Here is a 22,224-nt window from a genome sequence, read left to right on the forward strand (position 1 = left end):
CACGGATCCTTCCATGTGCACTTCTCCATGGCACTTATGCCTCTGCTTGCTCCAGTGCCCGTGTCTTTTCCAGTGAAGCTCTGGCCCAGCTGTTGATGTTGGCACACGTGAAAGCAGGTCACGGTGTAACTAAAACTTCTTTTGCTGGATTATCTTTTAAGCAGCACTTCCAGTGTAGTTACTAGGCAGAGGCACAGACTGCTGGACTTCTGCGATAACAGGGGTGTGGGGAAGCGTGGGGGAAAGAAGAAGCCAAGGATGGAAAAAGCTGGTGGCTGCTTAGGCCAGTTGGATCAATCCTGTAGCCAAATGTGAAACCTGAGCATGTGAAACAGGTGAAAGGGTGGACAAGTAAGGAGTAAACTGCTGCGGCCACACTGCATGCAGGCTTGTCATTTAGCAACAAAGCTTACAGGCTCGATGTTACCAGCAGCAACACCCACCTGCCTAAACCCTTGAAGCCCTGGATGTAACATGACAGACTCATTACAAGCTGTGCTGTTGTAAAAGTGGAGATGGCTGCTGTCAATCACCACCCATTTGATGCCTGAAGATCCTGTAAAGACTCTCATGCATCACAGATCTTGGTGAGCTTTCCCTGCTGGCTGTTTACTAAATTGCTGGGAGAGGGTAAGATATTCATTCCTGTATGCTCTTAGGTCCGCAGGTCTTGGCAATATTGAAAGACCTCTTCCAGGCCTTGCCTGTCGAGGTGTGTAGGCCACGTGCAGGCTTACGAAACAGAATTACAAAACGGTTTAGGTTGCGTGGGGCCTCAGGAGATCATCCTGCCCAACCCTCCTGCTCAAGCAGAGCCACCTAGAGCTGGTTGTTCAGGACCACGTCCAGATGCCTTCTGAATACCTGAGCCTTCTCCTTGGTATCCCCACCCAGCTGCTTAGGTGTTGAAAGCAGTGATATGTCCCTCAAGTTCCCTCTTCTCCTGAAGGTCACGTCCTCAGGAACAGCAGTGCTGTAGTGTGGCATTCACGAACGTGGCACGTTCTCCCTGGTGTCACGACCTCCCTGTCAGGACAGCCTGGTGTCTCCAGTGCCTGAATTTCTAGAGAAAAACAGCAGCAGATATCCCAAATGGACTCCAGTTCAACCAGCGGGATGTAATGGGGTGAGATGCAGCCATGCAGTCCTGCCCCTGAAGTCCTTCCAACCCACTCTAGACAAAATACCAGACCCAAACAAAATATCCAGCCAGGCTGGAGGACTCGCAGTGCTCCCCACTGTTGCCAGCATGGTCCAGAGGGAGAGTACACACTGTGCATGTCAGAAATGTTGGGTCTGATCGCTCAGTTTAGCTGCAGAAATTCACAAGAATTGAAGTTTGCAAGTGAGAGGAGATGAAATTCTAGACAAGCTATAATTGGCAAACCTGAATGAGAGCAAGGAATGAGCTAAGATCTCCTTCACCTGATTAAGTGATGCCTGGAAGCATTTCAACGACGCAACAGGAATTTTTAAGTACCAGCCATGTGTACTTGTCAAGATTGCTTCATCAGAAAAAAACAATGCCAAGATTTCTGATCTGCCTGCCACTGAAATCAAATTTCACTCATTCAAAATCACTTGATCAAATATAAATAGAATGTCTAATACCAGCCAAGATTTAGCCCATATTTCCCAGGAACTGGAGTCACACTCTGTCCTTTTTATATCTACTGGTTCCTAATTGTTTCCTCAGTTTGCAGACTTGCTGTAACAGGAATGTTTTGATGTACAGCTTTTGTATGTATATATGCTGTGTATGTCCGTGTCCTTGTTGATATGCTAAACACAAATGTAAACCCACACTAAGCTCCAGCATCAGAGGCACATAAGGAAAGAAGGCTCCACCTGCAGCATGGACATACTAGGAAAAGTTTCTAAAAGTTTCCTTGGATGCCAAGCCCACCACCACACATCCCATCGCATCCTGCAGTGCTTTCATGGGCCACTGCTAGGCAAAGTCCCCTCCAGGAAGGGGCTGTTGCATGAGTTGGTTCATTGGGACTTAGGGGCAGCTGAGCATCGTGTGTGTATTTTCCCTGGCCCAGGCCCTCCCATATTATTGTCATTCAGAAGGGAATTCACATTGCACCCTTGTTCCCCCCTTCTGACTCACAGCTGTGTGCAGCCCTGCTCAGCTGAGATTCAGAAACAAACTCCAGCTCCTCTGCATTAAAGAAGAAAATTATCATTGACATTTTATCACAGCCTTTTCCCCAGACTTCCTGGTAGTAGTCAACTACAAAAAAGGAGCCTGGGAGGTGTGGTGCAATGCTTAACATTGCAGAAATAGAAATCAAGTTTTCTAGTAACATCTGATGACCCAATAACTGATCCGATCTCTTCATGCATCCACTGTTGTCATGACAATTAGATCTGTAGTCTAAGCATTTCTGGACTTTTTGCCAGGAAAGAATTGGAAAATTAATGAAACAAAATTAATTATTTGTCCCCACGGTTTCTGATGTAAGAATACAGCTGTTCTTTATCAGCGTAATTCATTATTAATGTTTCCCAAAGCTCAGTTCACATATATGCCCATGTTCTTCACATGCCACACGTCTGTTCCGACTAAATATTAAATGCTTTTTAAATATCAAAATGGTTTGCATTTCTCAGCTCTGCTCTGAGTTGTGGGAAAAGAGAATACAAGGACTTCTTTTGCCTTACGCATATGAGTTTTATGTGATGACACCACTGATGGATTCTATGGACTTAGTCCCAGTTTGTTCTTGGGTAAGCAAGGGAAGGCAGACTGTTCCATGGAATATGCAAGTCTGCTATGCCATCACCCAAAAGAAGGCTTAGGAAAGTAATCAGGAGTAAAGAAAGATGTCTTTTCACCAAATTTGGCACCAGATTCAATGGTTCAAGAGTGGATCCACTTCAATGATCAGGAAATCAAATGTTTACAGCCCTTTATTTATCCCTATCCTTTTCCTCACACGACAGTGTAGCCCCACGTATCTCCTTTACCAAAATTCACAAAACTTGTTTGCATGGCCCCAAAGGGACATTGCAGCTCGCTGGTTTTCTCAACAAGCTCTTGCTCTGGCAAGCGATATACTACAACCCAACAGCAGCGTGTTGGGGTGAAAAGCAGAGAAGTAACTTGTAGCTGAAGCTGCAGAAACATGGGAGCAAAAATAATTTTGCTCCCATAATTTTCGGCCAGAGCTGGCAGTGACTTGCCTGCTGCACTGCTCTTACCCTTGTGCTAATGCAGCGGGGTCAAGTGAGGGGACTGCAGGGAAGGCAAGTGGCTGCTGGCCCCACAGCTTAATGAGGCTAATTATTCCCTTTCCCACAGAGCCAGGCAGAAGGCTCAGAAAAGCAATTGTGTTTTGCCTCTTCCTTTCTTTCTGCGGAGAGAATGAGCTGCTGCTTAGGTAGCCTGGAGAAGCTGATTATTGCTCTCCTCACAGCACTCCGCCTAAAGAGGAAGAGCCTTTGCCATCCGAGCACAGTGGAAGGAAGAAAGACAGGCACAGGACTCAGAAGTCCAAAGAAATACCCTTACACCGGTCCTTTTTACTCAGGATACAGGATCAGCACAGGCTTTACAACGTGCTGCAGGTGAACTGACATGGCAAATAGGAAACAGGAGCTGAATGAGAGCCAGAGGATTACACTGAAGCAATGAAACTCGAGGGAAATTGTTAAGAGAAGCTATTGAGGAGGGTAAGAATAAAGAGGCATTTGGTAGTAGGAGAGTCGATTGTGTGCCTGGAGAATAGCCATCCTTTTGTAAGGAGGAGCTAACAGAGCGGTGATTATGAGTATGCCTGAAGCAAACGTTCCTGGTATTACTGAGATGTTTGACAATTTAGTCAGGGGAGCTCCAGTTGAAAGGAGAACCTATTAGCACTGTGTGTGCCGGGGAAAAAATGGAATGAATGGTATCTTATATTTATATCACACCTTTCATCCTGAAGGATCCCAAAGCACTCTGCAAACCACATATGGAAGTGACTTCTGCCTTTGCTGAAATAAGGACGGTGGTGTGAAACATGCCAACTCTTTTAACTTCAAGGAACAGCACAAGGAACCCAAGCTGCACGGCAGCTTGGGACAAAGGGAGAGACAGGTGGGCAAAAATCAATATGCAAAGCAACAGACAATTTGCTGGGCAAGGATGCGGGGTAACAGACTGACAAGATGCAGCGTATTCCAGAAGCCTTCATTATATTAATGTGAAGAGATTGTAATCAGGATGAGTGCCTTACTGGCTCTGGGTGCTGCATACCCTCTGGGACAAATCATGGTTTTGTTCCACAGAGCTTTCCAGAAACTGTACTGTGCACAAGACTAAATAAAACCCAAGCAAAGCAGAGATCTTGAATTTAGCCCCTTGTTCTCTAACACGAACATAATTATTCAAATTTATTTGTATTTTCCTGACAGAACGTGTATATCTACCGCTTTTAAGGGCTACTTCATTACCACTGGGGAATAGATTTTTAAACATACTTGTTCACAGGAGAAAAAAAAAATGCTAAAGAGGGCGATCGACAAGATTTGATCCGTGGGTTTCAGGACATGGTTGTCCTATGCGTTTACTGAAATATCCTAGACACCCAGCAGTGTGTTAGATACAAGCCAACAGCTACAGACATGCATCTAGAGTGGCCCCACATGCGAATAATCTTCACTTTTTAAACAGCCCTGCAAAACCGGTGCGTATTTTTCTCCAGCCTGTGCATTAAATTTTCCCTTCCCGTTTTATCATAGTGATATAGGAGAATATTTAGCAAGGTTTAATTTGCTGTGGGAGAGAGAGGCAGCATTTTCTAGGTCACTTTAAGAATATCTTTAACATTAGTCAGCGAGGAACTACGGGTAAGAAAGGCACAGCAATGACAGCGTAGTCGATGTTTAACATAATCCCTGTGTAGGTGTGTTAACAAAACAGCATGTGACTGCTGATGAATGCGGCTTTTCTCTACATCTCCCTAAACTCTTAAAGTGCGGCATAGGTCCAATCCAGCTAGCTCTTCTATTTTCCCATGATAAGAGGTAAATTACTTTGTGTTCTGCAGAAGGAAAACTCCTGGGCCAAGCATACAAGGCATTTAAAGTTGTGGGAAATGTAATGTGGAGTTCAAAAGACACAAAAAAAAAAAAAACCCTCACAACTGGTTCAGGTTAAAATTGGAAAAATCTATTTTTATTTATTATTTGCGGTGATTAAAAGAAAGTGCTTAATAAAGACCAAACGTAATGTAAGACTATCAGCAATGTGGGTTTTTTTGCCTGTAGATGGTGCAGTTGGGCAGCAAAGTTTCAAAGTTTTTCTTTAAATAAAGATTAAACTGGGATCAAGAGCTAGGCATTACCAGATGTTTGCAGTTTAGAATCATTTTTTTTCTGTTCAGAATTCTTAGCAAGATTTCCACCCAACAGAAAAACGTCATGGAAAGCCCGGAAAATAAAGAAAATACCATTTGGCTATACAATGCCTTTTTATTAATGATGTGCCTTTCATTTATCTCGTATAGCAACAGCAGTGTGCTTATTCAAACAGGCTTTGGGCACCAGCCCAAAGAAAACAATCACCAGGGCTAAAACAGACAATGTCCTGACCCTTCTTGATAAGCAGGAAATGGACTTTCAGGACCTCAGTCTGCCTTGCTCCCGAGGGGCTGACCAAATCAATGGTGTCAAGCCTAAGGGAACTATTTTTACTTTTCAATGCACAACAGTATCTGTGTTAACCACCTCGATCCTGAGTAGCACAGACTCAGGGATAAACCTAGAGCTCACCAGTTCCACAAGAAATAGACAACATAAGGGGAGCAGCAGGTTGATACAGGTACAGTAAAAATTAAAACACACAAAACAAACAAACAAACAAACAACCCACGCCAAAACAAACCATTCAAAAAATAAAAATAAAAATGAATTTAAAAGGCAAACAGCAATGCTAGTATTTGTGTTGCTTGTATAGTACTGTAAAATCAACTGCTTGTGAGACAAAAGCATTTGCACAAAGGACGGCGTGAATCCAGTGTTATCCTCTCCTTGCACAAGCAGGTTGAATTAACAGTAGGCTAATATTCCAGGCTAATAATGATGGATGAAGTTCAGTAGCAGGCTTACATTCAAGTTTGAATGCAGACATCAGGGAAAAGGGGCATTGCCAGACCCAGGAGAGTCTGGCCTGTCGCAGTGAAATTCGCATGCCCTGTCAAGGCAGTAGGTGATCTGCTGACAAGAAGAAATCAGCTGCTATGCAGGCAACATTCAAAATTTGCTTTTGACAAGTTTTTCTCAGCCCAAATCCTACTTGCAGGTGTGCATTATTACTTTTATTCACTTTCAAAATATAATTTGTTATTTACTGAGGTATTTTTGCTATCTAACTTAACTTGCTTGGCCTCTTACAAAGAACATGGTTCAGTAACTTTTGGAAAATCCTGGTACGTTAGCTTAGGTCCAGCCCAGACAAAAGACCTCCATCCTTCTAGTCTGGGATGGGGAGGCCATGTAGCCAGGCTGTCAAATAATTTTAGAGGACAGCAGGTGCAAACACATGGACACGCGTGAGGCCCAGGCCCAAAGCAAGAGTCTGTGAGAAGAAAATATAGGAGAGGCCTTATAAGTGCCCACCAGGCACCAAGAGCCTGGAGAGCCATGAACATCACACCAAGGGATTTTCTCAGAGCTGTAAGGAATAAGAATACATAGGGCCTAATCCTAATGATGCTAATGGGAGTTAGCATTGGCTGCCTGAAGTCCGCTTGCTCTAAATGCCAAACCCGTGTAGGTAGGCTACAGCACTGCGCCACTTCTCCCTGATGAGTATACCCCATGGCCTATTTCACCCCGCAGTGGTATTAAGTAGGGACAACTCTGCTGCAGCTAGTAGTTTTGCTGCTACAAGGGCAACGCGAGATCATAATCACAGTTCGGATGTGCAACTTGCATGTGATTTTACTTTATCATTCGATTTGTCTTTCCTTGCCTTTCTCTCATGATATGGAGCTTTAACGATGTTTATGGCCAACAAATGAAGAATATAATGACAAGAATATTTAAAGCCTCTTACGATCTCATAACAGAAGATACTCTGTAATGGCAAAGTAATGTACAGAGCCACAGGATGTGGCAAAGGTCAGCAAGGACCACTCAAGGTCATCTAGTCCAGACAGGTTCAGCTAAGGCAGGTTGTCCAGGACCATGTCCAGTTGGGTTTTGAACATCTCCGAGGACAGAGACTCCACAACATCTCTGGGCAAACTCTGTCAGTGTTCTACACCCCTCACGGGCATCAAAAGTGTTTTCTTAGATAGTATTTTGTGCATTTCAGTCTGTGCCTCCTTCTGTCAGTAGGCACCACTGGGCTGGCTCCATATGCAGAGCTCTGATGCAACAACATACTCCCTCCTCCATCCTGGGAGTTGGCTTTTCCGTGGAAAGAATCTAACTTTCTTTTATAGTACACAGGAGTTGGATATGATTTGTAGATATAATCAACTCACAGTGGATAGTATATTAAGTTTTGTCCCACTTGAATAAAATCCACAGACCTTTTTCATAACACTAAAGCCCTTTAGTACACCAAGCTGGACCGGTGCAGGGCCATAAGCTCCACCATGCCGTGGTCCATACTCTTTAATTAATATCATCCTCCTTTGGACAAGCAGGCCAGCCAGCATTCTGCCAGGTAGTCTGAGCACAGTTCAGGGAACAGCATCAGACTGCTTCCAATATGCTGTAGGAGTGAAACCCCCTGAAGCTCACATGTGGCATCTGATAAACAGATGCTACAAGCAAGCTATGCTCTGCCCTTGGCCTTGCAAAGACAGAAAATGGGCTTGGTCCATTTTATTTACAAATACAGATGGACTCTAAATGTATTTCATAAGCCAAGGAAGGTCAGAGTCTCATTAATTATTAATTGATCTGACTACTTATAATTAGCATTTTAAACTTGCTGAAATCAAAAGGTATGGATACTGTCATTTGCTCAGAAACAAATTCTACCTTGAATAAGAAGGTGTACTACTGAATTCATTTTGGGCCTGGGGCTTAGATCCTGATTAGTAGTCTACCTTAAAACCTTTGATTTTAATGAAAATGCCTATGGCATGAGTCTCTTCTCTTCATAACAAGTGATCCTCGTGCACATGGCTGAAGTCTGCCTGGCACAGCTATGTAGGTCAGGGGTGTCAGCCCCACTCCTCCCAGTTCTGCTGACTATCAAGGCCAGCAAAAGGCATGGTGTAGATGCTGTAATACGAGTGATAGTTCAGAGAAAGTCCCTTATCTCCACATCCAAAAGAAATCTTCTGCTTGCATTTGCAGGGTTTGCTGAGCTAGGTCTCTCAATCCATCTGCTGGTGAATGTTTTTCAATGTAGCCAATGTAGCCCAAATTCAAACAGAAAAATAAAGGAGATTTAAATTTCCCAAGCATAACGATTCTCTGTAACAGTGAAGCACCCTCATCACACACCCTGCAGCATGTTGCTCTTTCCAGATGTGGGATTTTGTTGGCAAGTTGTGGCACAGTTTGTGGGAGCACCTGCCAGCTGAGCTGTGCTTTCACTACTGCTCACCACAGTCCATAAATAAGCATGCTGTTACAGGCTGTCTGCATGGAGCTGTATGAGGCTGTAACATTTTACTGGGAACCACAGCAAAGAAGTCAGCATGTGCTTCAGTTGTGTTAGCTGTGCATCAGCTGTGACCATCAAGCTACGGGTTTCCGTTGACAAATAATGACAACCTCATTCCTTAAGGTTATCACTGAGTGGCTGTTTCATTACCAAGGGGTTGGTGAGGAAGTTACTCTTATTCAAATAAGAAGAAAGCTGAGCATGGACAAAAAGGGCTGTTTTTAATGCCACATACAAATAACCTGGTACACCGCAAGTGAGAGACTGACCTCCAGCTGGACTGCATGTCACTGAGCACAACCCTTTGAGCCTAGAGGTTCACTCAGTTTTCAGTCTACTTCATTGTCATTTTATCTAGACTGCACTTCATCCATTTGCTGCTGTAAGGGAGTCTGTCAAAAACCTTGCTAAAATCAAAATGAACAACATCCATTGCTCACCCCTCATCCACCAAACAAGTAATTTCATCATAGAAGGCAATTATATTAGCTGAGCATTATTTTGTCTTCATAAATTCATGCCAACTACTTCCAGTCACCTTCTTGTCCTTCGTAGGTTTGGAAACGTTTTCCAGGATTATTTGCTCCATCGCTTTTCTAGGCACTGACTGGCCTGTTGTTCCTCCCCATCCTCCTTTTGCTCTTCTTGAAGAGGGGAGTGCTATTTGCTTTCTACAGCCCTCAGGAACTGAACACCATGATCTTTCACAGCTAATCTAGAATGGTGTCACAGTGGCACTGGCCAGCTCTCCCAGCACCTGAGTGCATCCCACCAGATCCCATCAACCTGCATATGAACAAGCTGTTTAAATATTCCCTGACTCAATTCTGCTCTGTTGAGGGTAAGTCTTCATTGTTCCTGACTTTCCACCAGTCTCAGAGGCCTGGGATTCCTGAAGGCAAGTCTTCCCAGGGAAGACCAAGGTGAAGATGCCAATGAGCACCTTGGCCTCTTCTGTGTGCTTTGTCACTAGACCCCATTTGTGAACTCATTTCTATTACGAAATACAACAGAATTTGCAATTACAGTAACAGCATGAAGATCACAAGGATAAAAATAACTCTTAGGTAATCATAGGCTGAAGTCAGATAGGCATTTCTTCTTGAAACATGGTATTATGATCACTCCTCCCTCTTCTAAAACACCATGTTTAGGAAACGGTCAGAAGACCTAAGAAGTGACACCTGTATTGTCTTCAGAGTTCATTGTTCCATTTGTTCTTAGGCATAAATGTAAAACAACCCAGTAGAGAAAAGAGCAGCGCTGAAGGAAAGTAATTGGGATCATTTACATATGCTAATCTCTGAAATCAGTAGTAGCTCATTTGTACTTCCAGTATAAATACTGGAACTGCATTCAACCTGGCTGAACAGCCTTATCTTCCAAGCACAAAGCTAACATGGGCTCACTGCAGATATAAAGAGGAATAGCAAAGACACATAAAGAGGTGACATTTATTTCTTCCTGTGAAATTAACATGATTACTGATCATGTCCCTTCTGGTGTCTAGACTTCAGAAAGGACACTGAAAAAGACAGAGATGGTTCAGCAAAAACATAGTTTTAATTGCAGAAAAGATATCTTTAAATGAGAAAGTGGTGCATTTCAAACTTTGTAAATTTCCAAGATCAGAGCTGAACTGAGAGACCAGACTAGTCTGTTGGTATGTGCACATGGGGAAAATACTATCTGCATATTAGCAGATACTGTAATCTACAAAAAATAGCATGGCAAGTTCTGTGAGGGGAAATTGAAATGAAAATACCTGAAATGAGACATAGCATCAGGCATGGATTTTCTGGGGTTTACAAGTATCACTGCTACTGATAATTCCAACTCCTACTCCCCACAACAGTGCCGATCTTCTGCATGCCTAGTGGCTTCTTTCTCACTTCTCAGCATCCCATGCCTGCCATGGGGAGTGAAGAGAAGATACGGTGGCAGGCAGTGACACAGAAACCATTTGTGTTTTCTCCATTTTCAGTGCTCTACTACAGGTGTGCCACTTTCACAGGCCCTATTCTCATAATTAAAAAAAATGAAGTCCCAGGGAACTACAGGCCAGTCAGTCTCACTTCTGTGCCTTGCAAGATCATGGAGCAGATCCTTCTGGAACCTATGCTAAGGCACATGGAAAATAACGAGGTGATTGGTGACAGACAACATGGCTTCACTGAGGGCTGATCATGCCTGACAAATCTGGTGGCCCTATACAATGGGGTTATAGCATTGGTCAATAAGGGAAGAGCAACTGTCTTCATCTACCTGAATTTGCGCAAAGCATTTGGCATTTGTTCTGCATGGTATCTTTGTCTCTAGATTGGAGAGATGTAGATTTGATGGATGGACCACTCCGTGCATAAGGAATTGGCTGGATGGTCACACTCAAAGAGTTGTGGTCAATGGCTCTGGCTGCCATCCAGAGGGACCTGGACAGGCTTGAGAGGTGGGCCTGTGAGAACCTCATGAAGTTCAACAAGGCCAAGTGCAAGGTCCAGCACTTGGGTTGGGGCAATCCCAAGCACAAATACAGGCTGGGTGGGGAATGGATTGAGAACAGCCCTGCAGAGAAGGACTTGGGGGTGTTGTTTGATGAGAAGCTTAACATGAGCCAGCAAGGTGTGCTTGCAGCCCAGAAAGCCAAACGTATCCTGGGCTGTATCAAAAGCAGCATGGTCAGCGGGGCAAGGGAGGTGCAGGTGCTCACTGTGCTCTCGTGAGACCCCACCTGGATTGCTGTGTTCAGCTTTGGGGCCCCCAGCACAAGAAGGACGTGGACCTGTTAGAATGAGTCCAGAGGAGGGCCACAAAGATAGGCTGAGGGAGCTGGGGTTTCAAGCCTGGAGAAGAGAAGGCTCCGGGGAGACCTTATAACAATCTTCCAGTACCTAAAGGGGGCCTACAGGAAAGCTGGGGAGGGACTCTTAACAAGGAGAGCAGTGATACGACAAGGAGTAATGGCTTAAAACTAAAAGAGGGTACATTTAGATTAGATATAAGGAAGAATCTAGTGGTGGTGAGGCACTGGTGCAGGTTGCCCGGAGAAGCTGTGCATGCCCCATCCCTGGAAATGTTCAAGGCCAGGTTGCATGGGGCTTTGGGCAGCCTGGTCTCATGGGAAGCTGGAACTGGATGGTCTTTAAGGTCCCTTCCAACCCAAACCATTCTGTGATTCTATGTGTAAATGGTGGGAGATGTGGTATCTGTCTAAAGGATAAATTTTATTAGCTCTCATATTGCTGAACTGTGGAGAAACCACCAAGTGAACAGCCTTTGTTAAACTGATGAGACTGATTGTAAAGGGTCCTGTTTCACCCACACATTTCTGTGGGAAGCAGCCACAATGCCAGCCTCTCAGGGAACATCTTGGGGAGTTGTGAAGTCTCAAGGCTTCGTAGAAGACTGATCCAAGGCCTCTAAACCTGGACATTAAAACAGCAAGCACCCAAATGTCTGTCCTCTGTGTAAAGCCTGGGCCTCGTGCTCAGTCTTATTAAATTAGCTGGGACACTGGGACACAGAGGTATAAAAGAGCTTTGTTGGAGGCAGGGTGTTGACTGAATGTGTGCAGCTTTTAGATAAAGAAGAAAGCACTACTTCATCGTGCAGTACGGCTGAGGAAGGGAAGCCACCAACGATCTTCCCCTGCTTCAGTTTCCAGTCACTGATAATGCTCTGAGCAAGCGTGTCTCTTGCAAAGAAGCCCAAATCTAACTACCAACTGACTTCATAATTAAATAGACCAATCTCAAGGTCTATTAGTCTCAAAGATCCCATGTGAGTCCTCTCCTATGGTACCCTTGTATCAGTCCCTGTGCTAGCTGATGCGGACTGGACCCAGCATGCCCAATTCTGTTGCTATGGGGGTTTTTCAACCTCCTGCTGCATTGAAATAATATGAAGTCACAGATCAGGCTTCTCTGTGTAACGGGGAGCAAAAGCTTCCTGTACGTGTACTAAAATAAGAATTTAACGGTGGCCAGCGGTGTGACTGCTCTCCTGTGACCAGCCAGCTGCATGTTTTTGGTTTTTAAGGCAGAAAACAGGCACCAGTGCTTTGCCACATTCGGGACCAGCTCTGGGGGCTCCTGCAGCGGGCCCCGCTCCACCACCCAAGCTGACCAAAAGCTTTGTAAGGCAAACTTTGTGCCCCAAAAACACTGGGGGAGCGCCACCACCCCATATGGCCGCATCCCCCTCAGGGCCGCCTCCGGACAGGGCGAGGCGGCGGCCATGGGCCCGCCACCGTCCCCGGGGTGTCGGAAAAGGGGAGGGGAGACAAAATGTCGGCACATTTTGAGCCCCCGGCAGGCTCCCTGCCGGCCGGCTGCACGCCGCTCGGGCACACGGAGGCGCCATTTGCTCTGCCCTTGCTCTGCCCTTAAACCACCGGCGGTGCCCGCGCCTCGCCTCGCCCTGCACGGGCAGCTGCAGGCGGGCACCGCGTCCCCATCCCCGTCCCCATTGCCATACAGACACACACACACACACACACACACGGCCAGCGCCCAGCCCGGCGGAGAAGCAGGGGCAAGGGGCGGCCGGCTGCGCTCCTAATAAAGCGCCCTATAAATAGGCTCCGTGCACGGCCCTCGGGCTTTGGCCGCCGCGGCTCTGCAGGCGGCGCGGTGCAGCCCAGCCCAGCCCTGCCGTGCTGTGCCGAGCCGTGCCGAGCCGGCAGGAGAGCTGGGGCTGCTGCAGCCTGACCCCCCCTCCCAGGCAAGATGCCCCGGGTGGACGCAGACCTCAAGCTGGACTTTAAAGACGTCCTGCTCAGACCCAAAAGAAGCAGCCTCAAAAGCAGATCAGAGGTGGGGGCTCCCGGACCCGGCGTGCTTTCCCTTTGGCTCTCAGCCCCTCTCTGCCTTCCCTCTAACCCTCCTTCCTCCTTTCTTTCCCTCCCCGCTTTATTTTTATCCCCCCGGTGTAACGTCGCAGTGCCCTCCCCGCTCGAAACGCCCTTTGCGTGCCGGGGGGGTGATGGTTGCGGGTGGGTGCCGCCGCTCCGGGCAGGAGGGGGACGGGGTTGCGGGGCCACGCCGCTTCTTTGTAGAAAAAAAAAGGAGAAAAAAATGAAAGAAAAGGGGTGTCGGGGGTTCTGGGGGCGTTGCTTGCTGCCGACAGGTGCCTCTGCGGGGAGCCGGGGGGGGGTGGGGGGGCCGGGGTGGATTTGTCCCTCACAAGGCTTGGGGCCACATCTCCCTGTTGCTGCTGCCAGCCCGGGTAGGGCTCCATGTCCCTGCAGGCTCTGGTGGCTGATAGCAGGGTACCCCTGTAGCTCCTTCTAGCAGAGGTCAGGAAAGACCCCCAAAAATGCAGTGGGGGTCGCCTCCACCAAAAAAATGTCTGCCTGAGGAGTGAAAGTGCCGTCTCGTTTACCTCAGGTAACCCCAAGCTTAGGGAAGGATTTGGTTTGACTAATGAGGGTTGTGCCTTGTGCTGCAGCATGGCAAGGGGATTTAAGCTTTTCTGCAGGGGAAGCAGAGTGGGGAGAGAGGCTGAGGCAGATCAGGTGGGGTGGAAAGAGAAGACTGGGGTGGGAAGCAGGGGTGGCTGTGCTGGTGGGCAACACATTTTCGTAACCTTGTGAAAGTGTAAGATTAGGGAGACCCTCTTAAGAGAAACATAACCTCAGGTCAATCTTGAGCCCTCTTTAAATTACAAGTAACAGCATCCAGGCTGAGTAACGCATCCTCGTGTGCGGTTACCGCTCATCAGGCTTGTAGGCCCTTGCTGGCCATTTGCTTTCAGCACCTCCAGCCCCTCTTTTGTTTTTTTTTTATTTTATTAAAAAGTCACCTGTTTGCTGGCCTGGCAAACAGGTGGAGCTGTGCTCCAGCGAGTGGCACATCGCTCCTGCTTCCAGCACAGCGCTTTGTATATTTAGCGGCGTGCAGGGCTGCCGGGAAGGGAAAATGATAGGGGGAATGTGAGCCGCTACGGCAGGGTTGTAGCAGGGGGCTGCCATGAGTTGGTGAAAGCATTTCAGACCAGAAAAAGTGCGTGTCATGAGAGGGGTCAGTGAAAGCTGATGAAGGTTAAGAAATGGGACACCATCACTGAGGCTGTAGCAACAGGGATAAACAGCGAGAGCCGGATCTGAAATGGACAGCCCCAGTCTGCCTCAGAACAAGAATATAAATAAATAGTGCTGGCAGAGGAACAGAGGCAGCACACTACAGTGCCTGTTACCCAGCAAGCTGCTGCTTTGAAGCTTTTATCAGCAAGCGTCTTGCTTTTTTGGTGTGAATGCCTCATTTTGCACAAGGCTAGCTTTTTCTGCAGTAGCTGGAACTAAGTCAGCTTCTTAGGCAATTCGGGGTGTTTGCAGCTCTTCTGGGTCTGCTGTGATGATACTTGATTGCAGTTCTGTGCACGGTATTATCCATCACTGCGTTTTCTGAGAGATACCAGAAATCTTAAAATTTGAATTCAAGTCTAAAATTGATTAAAGCAATAATTGGAGTGGGAGACTGTAGGGGCACAGCCTTGTCTGTCAGTGGCAGCTCAGTGCTCATATACCCTTGGACTTAGGCTCTGCAAGCTGTCCCATTTAAGTTCACCAGACAAGTCATTAGTTCATTAGTCTCCTAGTCATTAATTTGCAAATTTAAATGAATCCAGGAAGCTTTAACAGACCAGTCAACGTCTCAGTGCTTTTTGAAGGTCTAGGTAGGAGTTAATAAATTTAATTAATTAATTTTTCTTCTGAAGGAACACTTACTGTTGTTGAATGACAGCGAGCAATCCTAGAATCTTAAGTTGTTTTTTCCTAATGCATAGAACAATAAGCTATAAATTAGCTGTTGCCACTCAGAAAAGAGATCTTGGAGTTGTGAATCTGGAAGCATCAGCAGCATTCAAAAAGGCAAAGAGGAGGTCAAAAATGTGACTCGAGGAACTAAGCAATACTTGGTATGTTCGTCTTGAGTACACAGCTCTGATGGTCCCTTCACAAGAATATCATAATAGCTATAGGATACCGGAATAGCTACAGAGAATAGCAGCAAGGGTGATTAGCGGTATTGACTGGTTTCAACATGAGGGAAGAAAAAAAAAACAGGCCTATCCAGTATGGAGAAGAAGAAGAATATACCAGGAGCCCACAAAGAGTGGAATGGAAAAGGTGAAACTGAGAAGTGGGTGCTGATTGTTTCTCACAAAACAAGGCAGGAAACATTGAATATACTTAGGAGGCAAAGGTTATACTTTTCATGTAAGGTATAATTCAGCTTTGGAAGTCATTGCTGTAGAATATCAGAGAGGCTAAATTTATGAATGTATTCAAAAAAAATACCAGGCAAGTTCTTTGTCCAAGAGTGGCTACTTAGCACAGTGGGTTGGAGAAGACCTTTGGCTTTTCTTTGGCCTGAACACCAGCTTCTTGGGGCCTGGGAAGGTAGGCTAAGGAAAGAGTCTTTCAAAACTTGCCTTGGTTTTTCTGTTCCCATCCCAGACATCTGGTACTGGCTGTTTGGAGAATTAGGGCACCGCATAAATGTCTATAAATGTCTCCATGCCTGTGTGGCATTTCTCCTGCTCTTGTACAATAAAAGCCTCATTAGTGGAAGCCCTGCAATTATCCCACACAGATGCCTGCCTGCACAGTATTATCATTTGTGAGGATAATTGCATGAGATCCATCTAGCTGGTTGGCTGAAGGAAGTCAGATATGAAAAGTTACAGTAGGCGGAAGTGAGAATCACTGCGAGTAAGGGCCTTGTGTTTCCTGTGTAGCATCTTGCCTCAGTCTTCTCTTAAACATACTCTTCCATCTTCAGGTCATATGAAAGGGACTTTTTCCTCTGTATTAATGTAAGGTGATTGTTCTGGTGCTATTGTCTCTGTAGGACTGTTTGCATGCTAGTTTTTTCCCCCTTGCTTCTTGTTAATAATTATATTATTAAAAAAAAATAAATTAATGAATGAAATATATGAAATGCCTTCCTCATACTATTTCCCCTCACTAACTGCAGCTGAAATTGCCATAAGAATGTTATGTCAGCAGTGATGGGTGGAGAAGTGGGCTTCTCTGATAGTGAGTGGGAAGAAAGGCAAGTCTCCAGTAAGATTTATCTTAGACTGTCCTCCGAAGTGACCCTGCCCTTATGAGCTTATACAAAGTGAGAATCTGTTTCATAATATGTCACTGAGGCACTGATTTGTTTCTCTCAAATCAGTAATAAAAATATCACCATATTAATCAGCCAGAATGTGGCTTGCAATATGACAAAGCTCAAAATATGCTGTAAATATATAATCAAAGTCCTTTCTTTTTTATATTGCTTCTTTTCTGGTGATGGGTTTCAGTTCAGTCCAGGTCTCTGAGCCTTCCTGGATTAAGGAAGGGAGAAATGATCAGAACTATGGAAGAGCCTTCATTTTCACTGTGCTATTTCAGAGACTAAACTAATATCTTACTGTTGCACATTTCTTAGATTTCTTTTTTGTTTTGTGAGATGCTAAGTAGACCAGAGGGAACTGATGCAGCTTTGATATTACCTCTTGCATATGAACAAAATGCCTGATGTTATCGTAGTCATTTGAGGATGCTGAAGAAGAAACAGCTTTGAAGACAAAGGCTTGCACAGTTGTAAGAAATTAACTTAGAAACTAACTGCCTTTTGGTTTAATAAGCCAGGGTATGATTGTTCATATTGTTTGGCAAAAGTAGCAGGCAACCATATCCAAAAGTAAGAGCTTGATTTTGAATTATTATATTGTCATTTACATGAAAGAATGGGACGAATCCCTCTATGCCTTGGAATCAAGCAGAGCTCCAGCTCCGACTCCTGCAGAGTTAGGATTTCACCTCTCATTTCTCAGGCAGCCACACAAACAGTTGATGTTACTTCTTGTTTAAGAACATAAAATAATCCACAGTTCCCATTGTCCTTTCGTTTCTTTCCTTATCTGTCTCTAACAAACCCCTCTGCCTTCTGTTTTTTTTTGGTTGGTTGGTTTTGTTTTAATTTTGATCCTCTTTTTCTTCAGCAAGAGCTCTCTAACACAGAAAACAGTATTCCATATATGTATTTTCTCTGTTATTTGTAGGGCAGAAGTTGTAACAAAACAAGTAAATGAAATTTAGTGAAGCAGTAGTGGAACGAAAGGATTGGGAAGCTTGAGGAAAATTAAGAATCGGTGTCCAAACCTGTTGTCACTGAAGTCAATGGCAAAACTTTTGTTATGTTACAATCAATTACTGATAAGAACACATGCCTTTCCATTGCAGGTTGACCTCACGCGCACCTTCACCTTCCGCAACTCCAAGCAGACGTACACGGGAATTCCCATTATAGTGGCGAACATGGACACTGTGGGGACGTTTGAAATGGCCGTGGTTATGGCCAAAGTAAGTCTCGATTCTCATTTCGGCAACGGTTGGGAACCGAGTGGGTGGGTGGCAGTGAACAGCCTCATTCATTTTTAGCTGATTGTTGAAGAATACAGCGTGAGAAGTTATAAAATGTAGAGCAAGAAGGTTTCCTGTCAAAAAGCAGCTATGCTTTTACAACAATACAGTTGCCCAGAGAGAGGGATCCAGATTTTATAATTTTAGTGGGGATGTTTACTGGGAAGGTCACACCTTGGACCTAGCTCAGCCTCAGGTGAGCTAGAGCCCACTAACCTCTAGAGCTTAGTTTTTCGTGTGTATATTGTGTGCTTATCCAGAAAAATATTGTTAGCTGTGAAGGGTTTTGAAAGTGTAGGTTCCTGGATAAAGCTGCAGCAGTCAGGAGTCTCTGGGTAATAAGCCTCTAGCCTTAAGCCTCGCCTTAATCTCTTGTAGTGCGTAAACACATGCAAAATATTGACCACAGCTCTATTAAAAAATGTCAGAAGCCTGGTCCTGAAAGGTTGTCCAACCAAGCTACCTTTGAAGAGCAATTTGGAGTTGGTCCTGGTCCCTTACTCACTGTTTTTCACTGTTGCTGTTTCTTTCAAGCAAGATGACCCTATACTTACAGTGGGAATTTCTGATATTCTGTTATGCCACAGCTGAGGGAAGGACGGCTAACTTGGACATTAATATCAGTTTTCTTATTTTTGCTAGCATGCAATGTTCACTGCAATTCACAAGCATTATTCCCTGGAAGAATGGAAGCTGTTTGCTGCCAATCACCCAGAATGCCTTGAGGTACATTTTCGTACTGTAAATTATTATGGTTTATTGCTCTGTTCTGAACTCGCATACAGTGGGGTCCCTTGGGAATACTGTCAAGTGAGGTTTGGGGGATTGGAGATATTTGCTGTTCTTAAATGCATCCAGGGAAGTGGCTTGTCCTGGTTTAAAATGTAGGCTATGTGAGTTCATTATGAAGTGCTAATATTAAGATGCAAAAAAACCAAGTTTATATGTGCCTAGAAGGGAAACAGAGCAATATCCTAAACAAACAAGAAGGATACAGCTAAAAAGAGGTCCAACTGCTAGGCTTTTTCTGGTGGCAGCTGTGGTAGTGCTGGTGATGGAGAAGGCCAAGTTCACAAAGCTCACGAATATGGATAACCTCAAGAAACCCGGCAGTGAACTGGCCCTGCATGCCCTTGTGGTAGGCAGGGTCTTTGCTGTCAGGTATGAAAACAGACCCAGAGCCTGTGGGCTGGAGTAGCCCGGGTGCTGGGCCCAAGCAGGAACAAGCTTTGGAAGTTGTCAGAGCACACGTGTCCTTCCTTCACCTCCTTGCACCAGAGCTCACACTGTACTGCTACTAGCTGTGCTGCCCCTCTTGTTCACAGGGTCCTAGCCTGAACCAGTGCAGAGAAACACTGATTACTAGATCTAAATGCTGACGTAGGTTCAGACTTGTTCGTATCCAAATTTCTTCTGCGTTCTGGCAGGACCATACAGCAGGAGAGGCAGGAGAAGAGTGTTATCTAACCACTTCTCCTCCTCCTTAGTGTTCAGCACAGTTTTGAAATGTGGCCTGTACAGAAAAGAATACAACACAGCTGTATTTTTACCTTTGCCTCATTTCGCAGTTATGTTATAAAGACTATTGATTACAGGATTGTCTGAGAGCCAGCCTATCACTTAGGTTTGTCAGGGTTCCTTATTTGCCACTGTAGGGTAGAAAGTGATCCCAGGAATATCCTGTGCCTGAACACTTTGGCACTTAGATAGCTCTCTGTGGTCCGTAATCGCTGGAGTAGGCTCTCCTAGTGATTAAATACTGACTTGTTCTGTGACCTTGGATTTCTGCAGAGGTTTTGTGGGCCAACAGCTGTGAAAACTATTTTGCTGTTGGAAAGAACTCATGTGAAGACAGAGGAGGAAGCAATCTGCTTGTTTTCAGTGGTAGCTGACCCTGCTTGAGCAGGGGCTCGGACTGCAATCTCCAGAGGTCCCTTCCAAGCTCAACTGTTTGTGTTCTTCTGTAGATTGGGGGGAGGGTTTGGTGAGCTGAATCCTGCTCTGACAGTACTCTGAATGTTGCCACTGTTTTCTTAGACATATACCAGGTTAGGGCTTCTGTGTTTGTGTTATCTGAGAACAGCAGAACCTTCATCCATCCCAGGTAAATTATATTTGACTATGATAAGGAGCTTGTGAATCAAGAGCTCATAAAACACTAATTTTACTTCATTTTAGAGCCTGTAAACAAAACGGAGGTAATAAATTGGTATTACCAGGAAGGCATTTATTTCATGTTATATAGTAAGACTTTCACTGGTTTCCAGCACAGTTTTCCTTTGAAGTCCTCACAAGACTATGTGGAAGAAGAAGTACAAAGTCTGTATTTAATCCAGTTTTTACAATTTCATGTTCCCCTTTGTTCTCCTGCTGTATTTCCAGCATGTAGCAGCAAGCTCGGGTAGTGGCAAAGCTGATTTGGACAAGTTAACAAGTATTCTAGAGGCCATCCCACCTATCAGATACATCTGCCTGGATGTGGCAAATGGCTATTCGGAACACTTCGTGGAGTTCGTGAAGTCTGTCCGCGCCCTGTTCCCAAATCACACCATTATGGTAAGTGTGTAAAAAAGGGTGGAGGGTGTGTGTGAATTCTGTCCGGGGACAGGATCCAGAGTTTGGCTGGTAGGCATCAGAGTCTCTATGGTAGCTCCAACAATTTCTGAGTCCTCATTTAAAAATAAAGGGGGGGGGAGATAGAACAAGAAAATAAATAAATAAAAAAGATAAAAGCCTGGCTCGAACCTTTTGTCTTCCAGACAAATACATGTGGACTGATATCCTTCTGAGAATAGAGAGGGCAGCTCTATTCATCTCCCCTTTCAGTTCAGCAAGATGTTGGCTGAGCCAGATGACGGCTGTGTGATAAGATGTTGGCATTGTCAGTCTTCCACTGCTGATAACTTCTGTGGGAATGCTCAGTGTGTGCTCTGATACAGCAGCCTGGTGTTGGCATGGCAGGCGGGGTGGATCCAATTTTTCTGCGGCTCACATCCTCCTTCCCACACCAGAGGCAACCTCTAATGATAAAGCGTGTGTAGGTTTATTCTGGTGATTCCAAGCTGAGGTTTGCTGTGGGAATGTGCCAACATTTCTGGTCAATTGAGGCCGATCGCTGTTCCCAGCTATTAGATCACTAGAAGGCAGCTAAACATAGACTAATCCTTGCTGATGATAAGAATCATAGGGGAATTGTGCAATTGTGGATGGGGTCATGAGGGAGCAAAATAGTCAGTGCCAGAGCTTTTCATGCCCCCTCTGTGGTGCTCCTATCCTTTCTCAGAGTGCTAATGCCATGCTCCCTATACTCCTTCTGCTCTGAGAGTAGGGTGTTTGCATCAGCATGGGGCTGCTTGCATTAGAGCCATACTTCTCCTGCTTGTTTCCCAGGGCTCTTGAAGGAATGAGTCTGAATTTGTTTCTGTGGAATAGCAGAAATTCTCAAATAAGAAGCAGATTCTTAATGAGGCTACCAAACTTCCTTCACACCAGTGCAGCAAAAAAATGATGTGCTTAGGCAACACTTTCCTACTCTTTCATGCCAGCCATAAAACTTTGCTCACAACAAAATAAATGCAGAGTAAAAATGGTCTGCAGTGCACAATCTGAGTAGGTTCAATAGGGAACTGCGTGTTCAAGCAGCTCAGGGAAGGTCATGTTCCTTCCTCCAATGTCAGAGGAAGGCAGTGTTCCTGCCTGCTGAACGGTGGTGGCACTGGAGGATGGAAATGGTCTGGAGTGCCTGGGGGCTTCTGGGTTAATGTGTGCTAATAAATAGGCATCCTTCAACAGCTCCTAGCAGACTTTTTGGTAGGTCCGTATTTCCCATGACTCTGGGGAGAGTTTTTGAAAGTTTGAAATGATAGTTGTGGGCATTTTGAGGTGGCTGCTTCATGCTCACAGCAGTGAGGGAAGGAGCTGTTTCCTTGCTTTGGGTTTGAAGTAGTGTCCCTAGTTATGTCATTACCCCAGTGTCTTTGGCTTGAGGTGTTGTGGGAGAAAGGGGTCTTAAACAACAGAGTTTATCAAAACAAACACACCACAAATAAACAAACAAACAAAAAACCCTCTTCCCTTCCCTGTCAAGAGTGGAGAGAAAAATGTGTCATCCCTTCCTACACCTCCCCACAGACTGCTGACTTTGCTGGCTGAGGGAACTCAACCAAGGTGAGCTGCCCCAAAGGCACAG

The 22,224-nt window shown here is 45.3% G+C and overlaps 1 protein-coding gene across 1 annotated transcript in view; it reads left to right on the forward strand.

Moving 5' to 3' along the window:
* Positions 1 to 13,302: 13,302 nt before the first annotated feature.
* GMPR (guanosine monophosphate reductase) overlaps positions 13,303 to 22,224 on the forward strand; it is a 35,658-nt gene continuing 26,736 nt past the window's right edge. Inside the window, exons 1-4 of the mRNA XM_032182111.1 lie at positions 13,303 to 13,431; positions 17,856 to 17,975; positions 18,678 to 18,761; positions 20,418 to 20,591. Of these exons, the coding sequence (XP_032038002.1) occupies positions 13,345 to 13,431; positions 17,856 to 17,975; positions 18,678 to 18,761; positions 20,418 to 20,591 (465 nt within the window). The 5' untranslated portion in view covers positions 13,303 to 13,344. The remainder of the gene's footprint in view (positions 13,432 to 17,855; positions 17,976 to 18,677; positions 18,762 to 20,417; positions 20,592 to 22,224) is intronic.

The sequence above is a fragment of the Aythya fuligula genome, chromosome 2, assembly GCF_009819795.1.
Source record: "Aythya fuligula isolate bAytFul2 chromosome 2, bAytFul2.pri, whole genome shotgun sequence".
Taxonomy (NCBI): Eukaryota; Metazoa; Chordata; class Aves; order Anseriformes; family Anatidae; genus Aythya; species Aythya fuligula.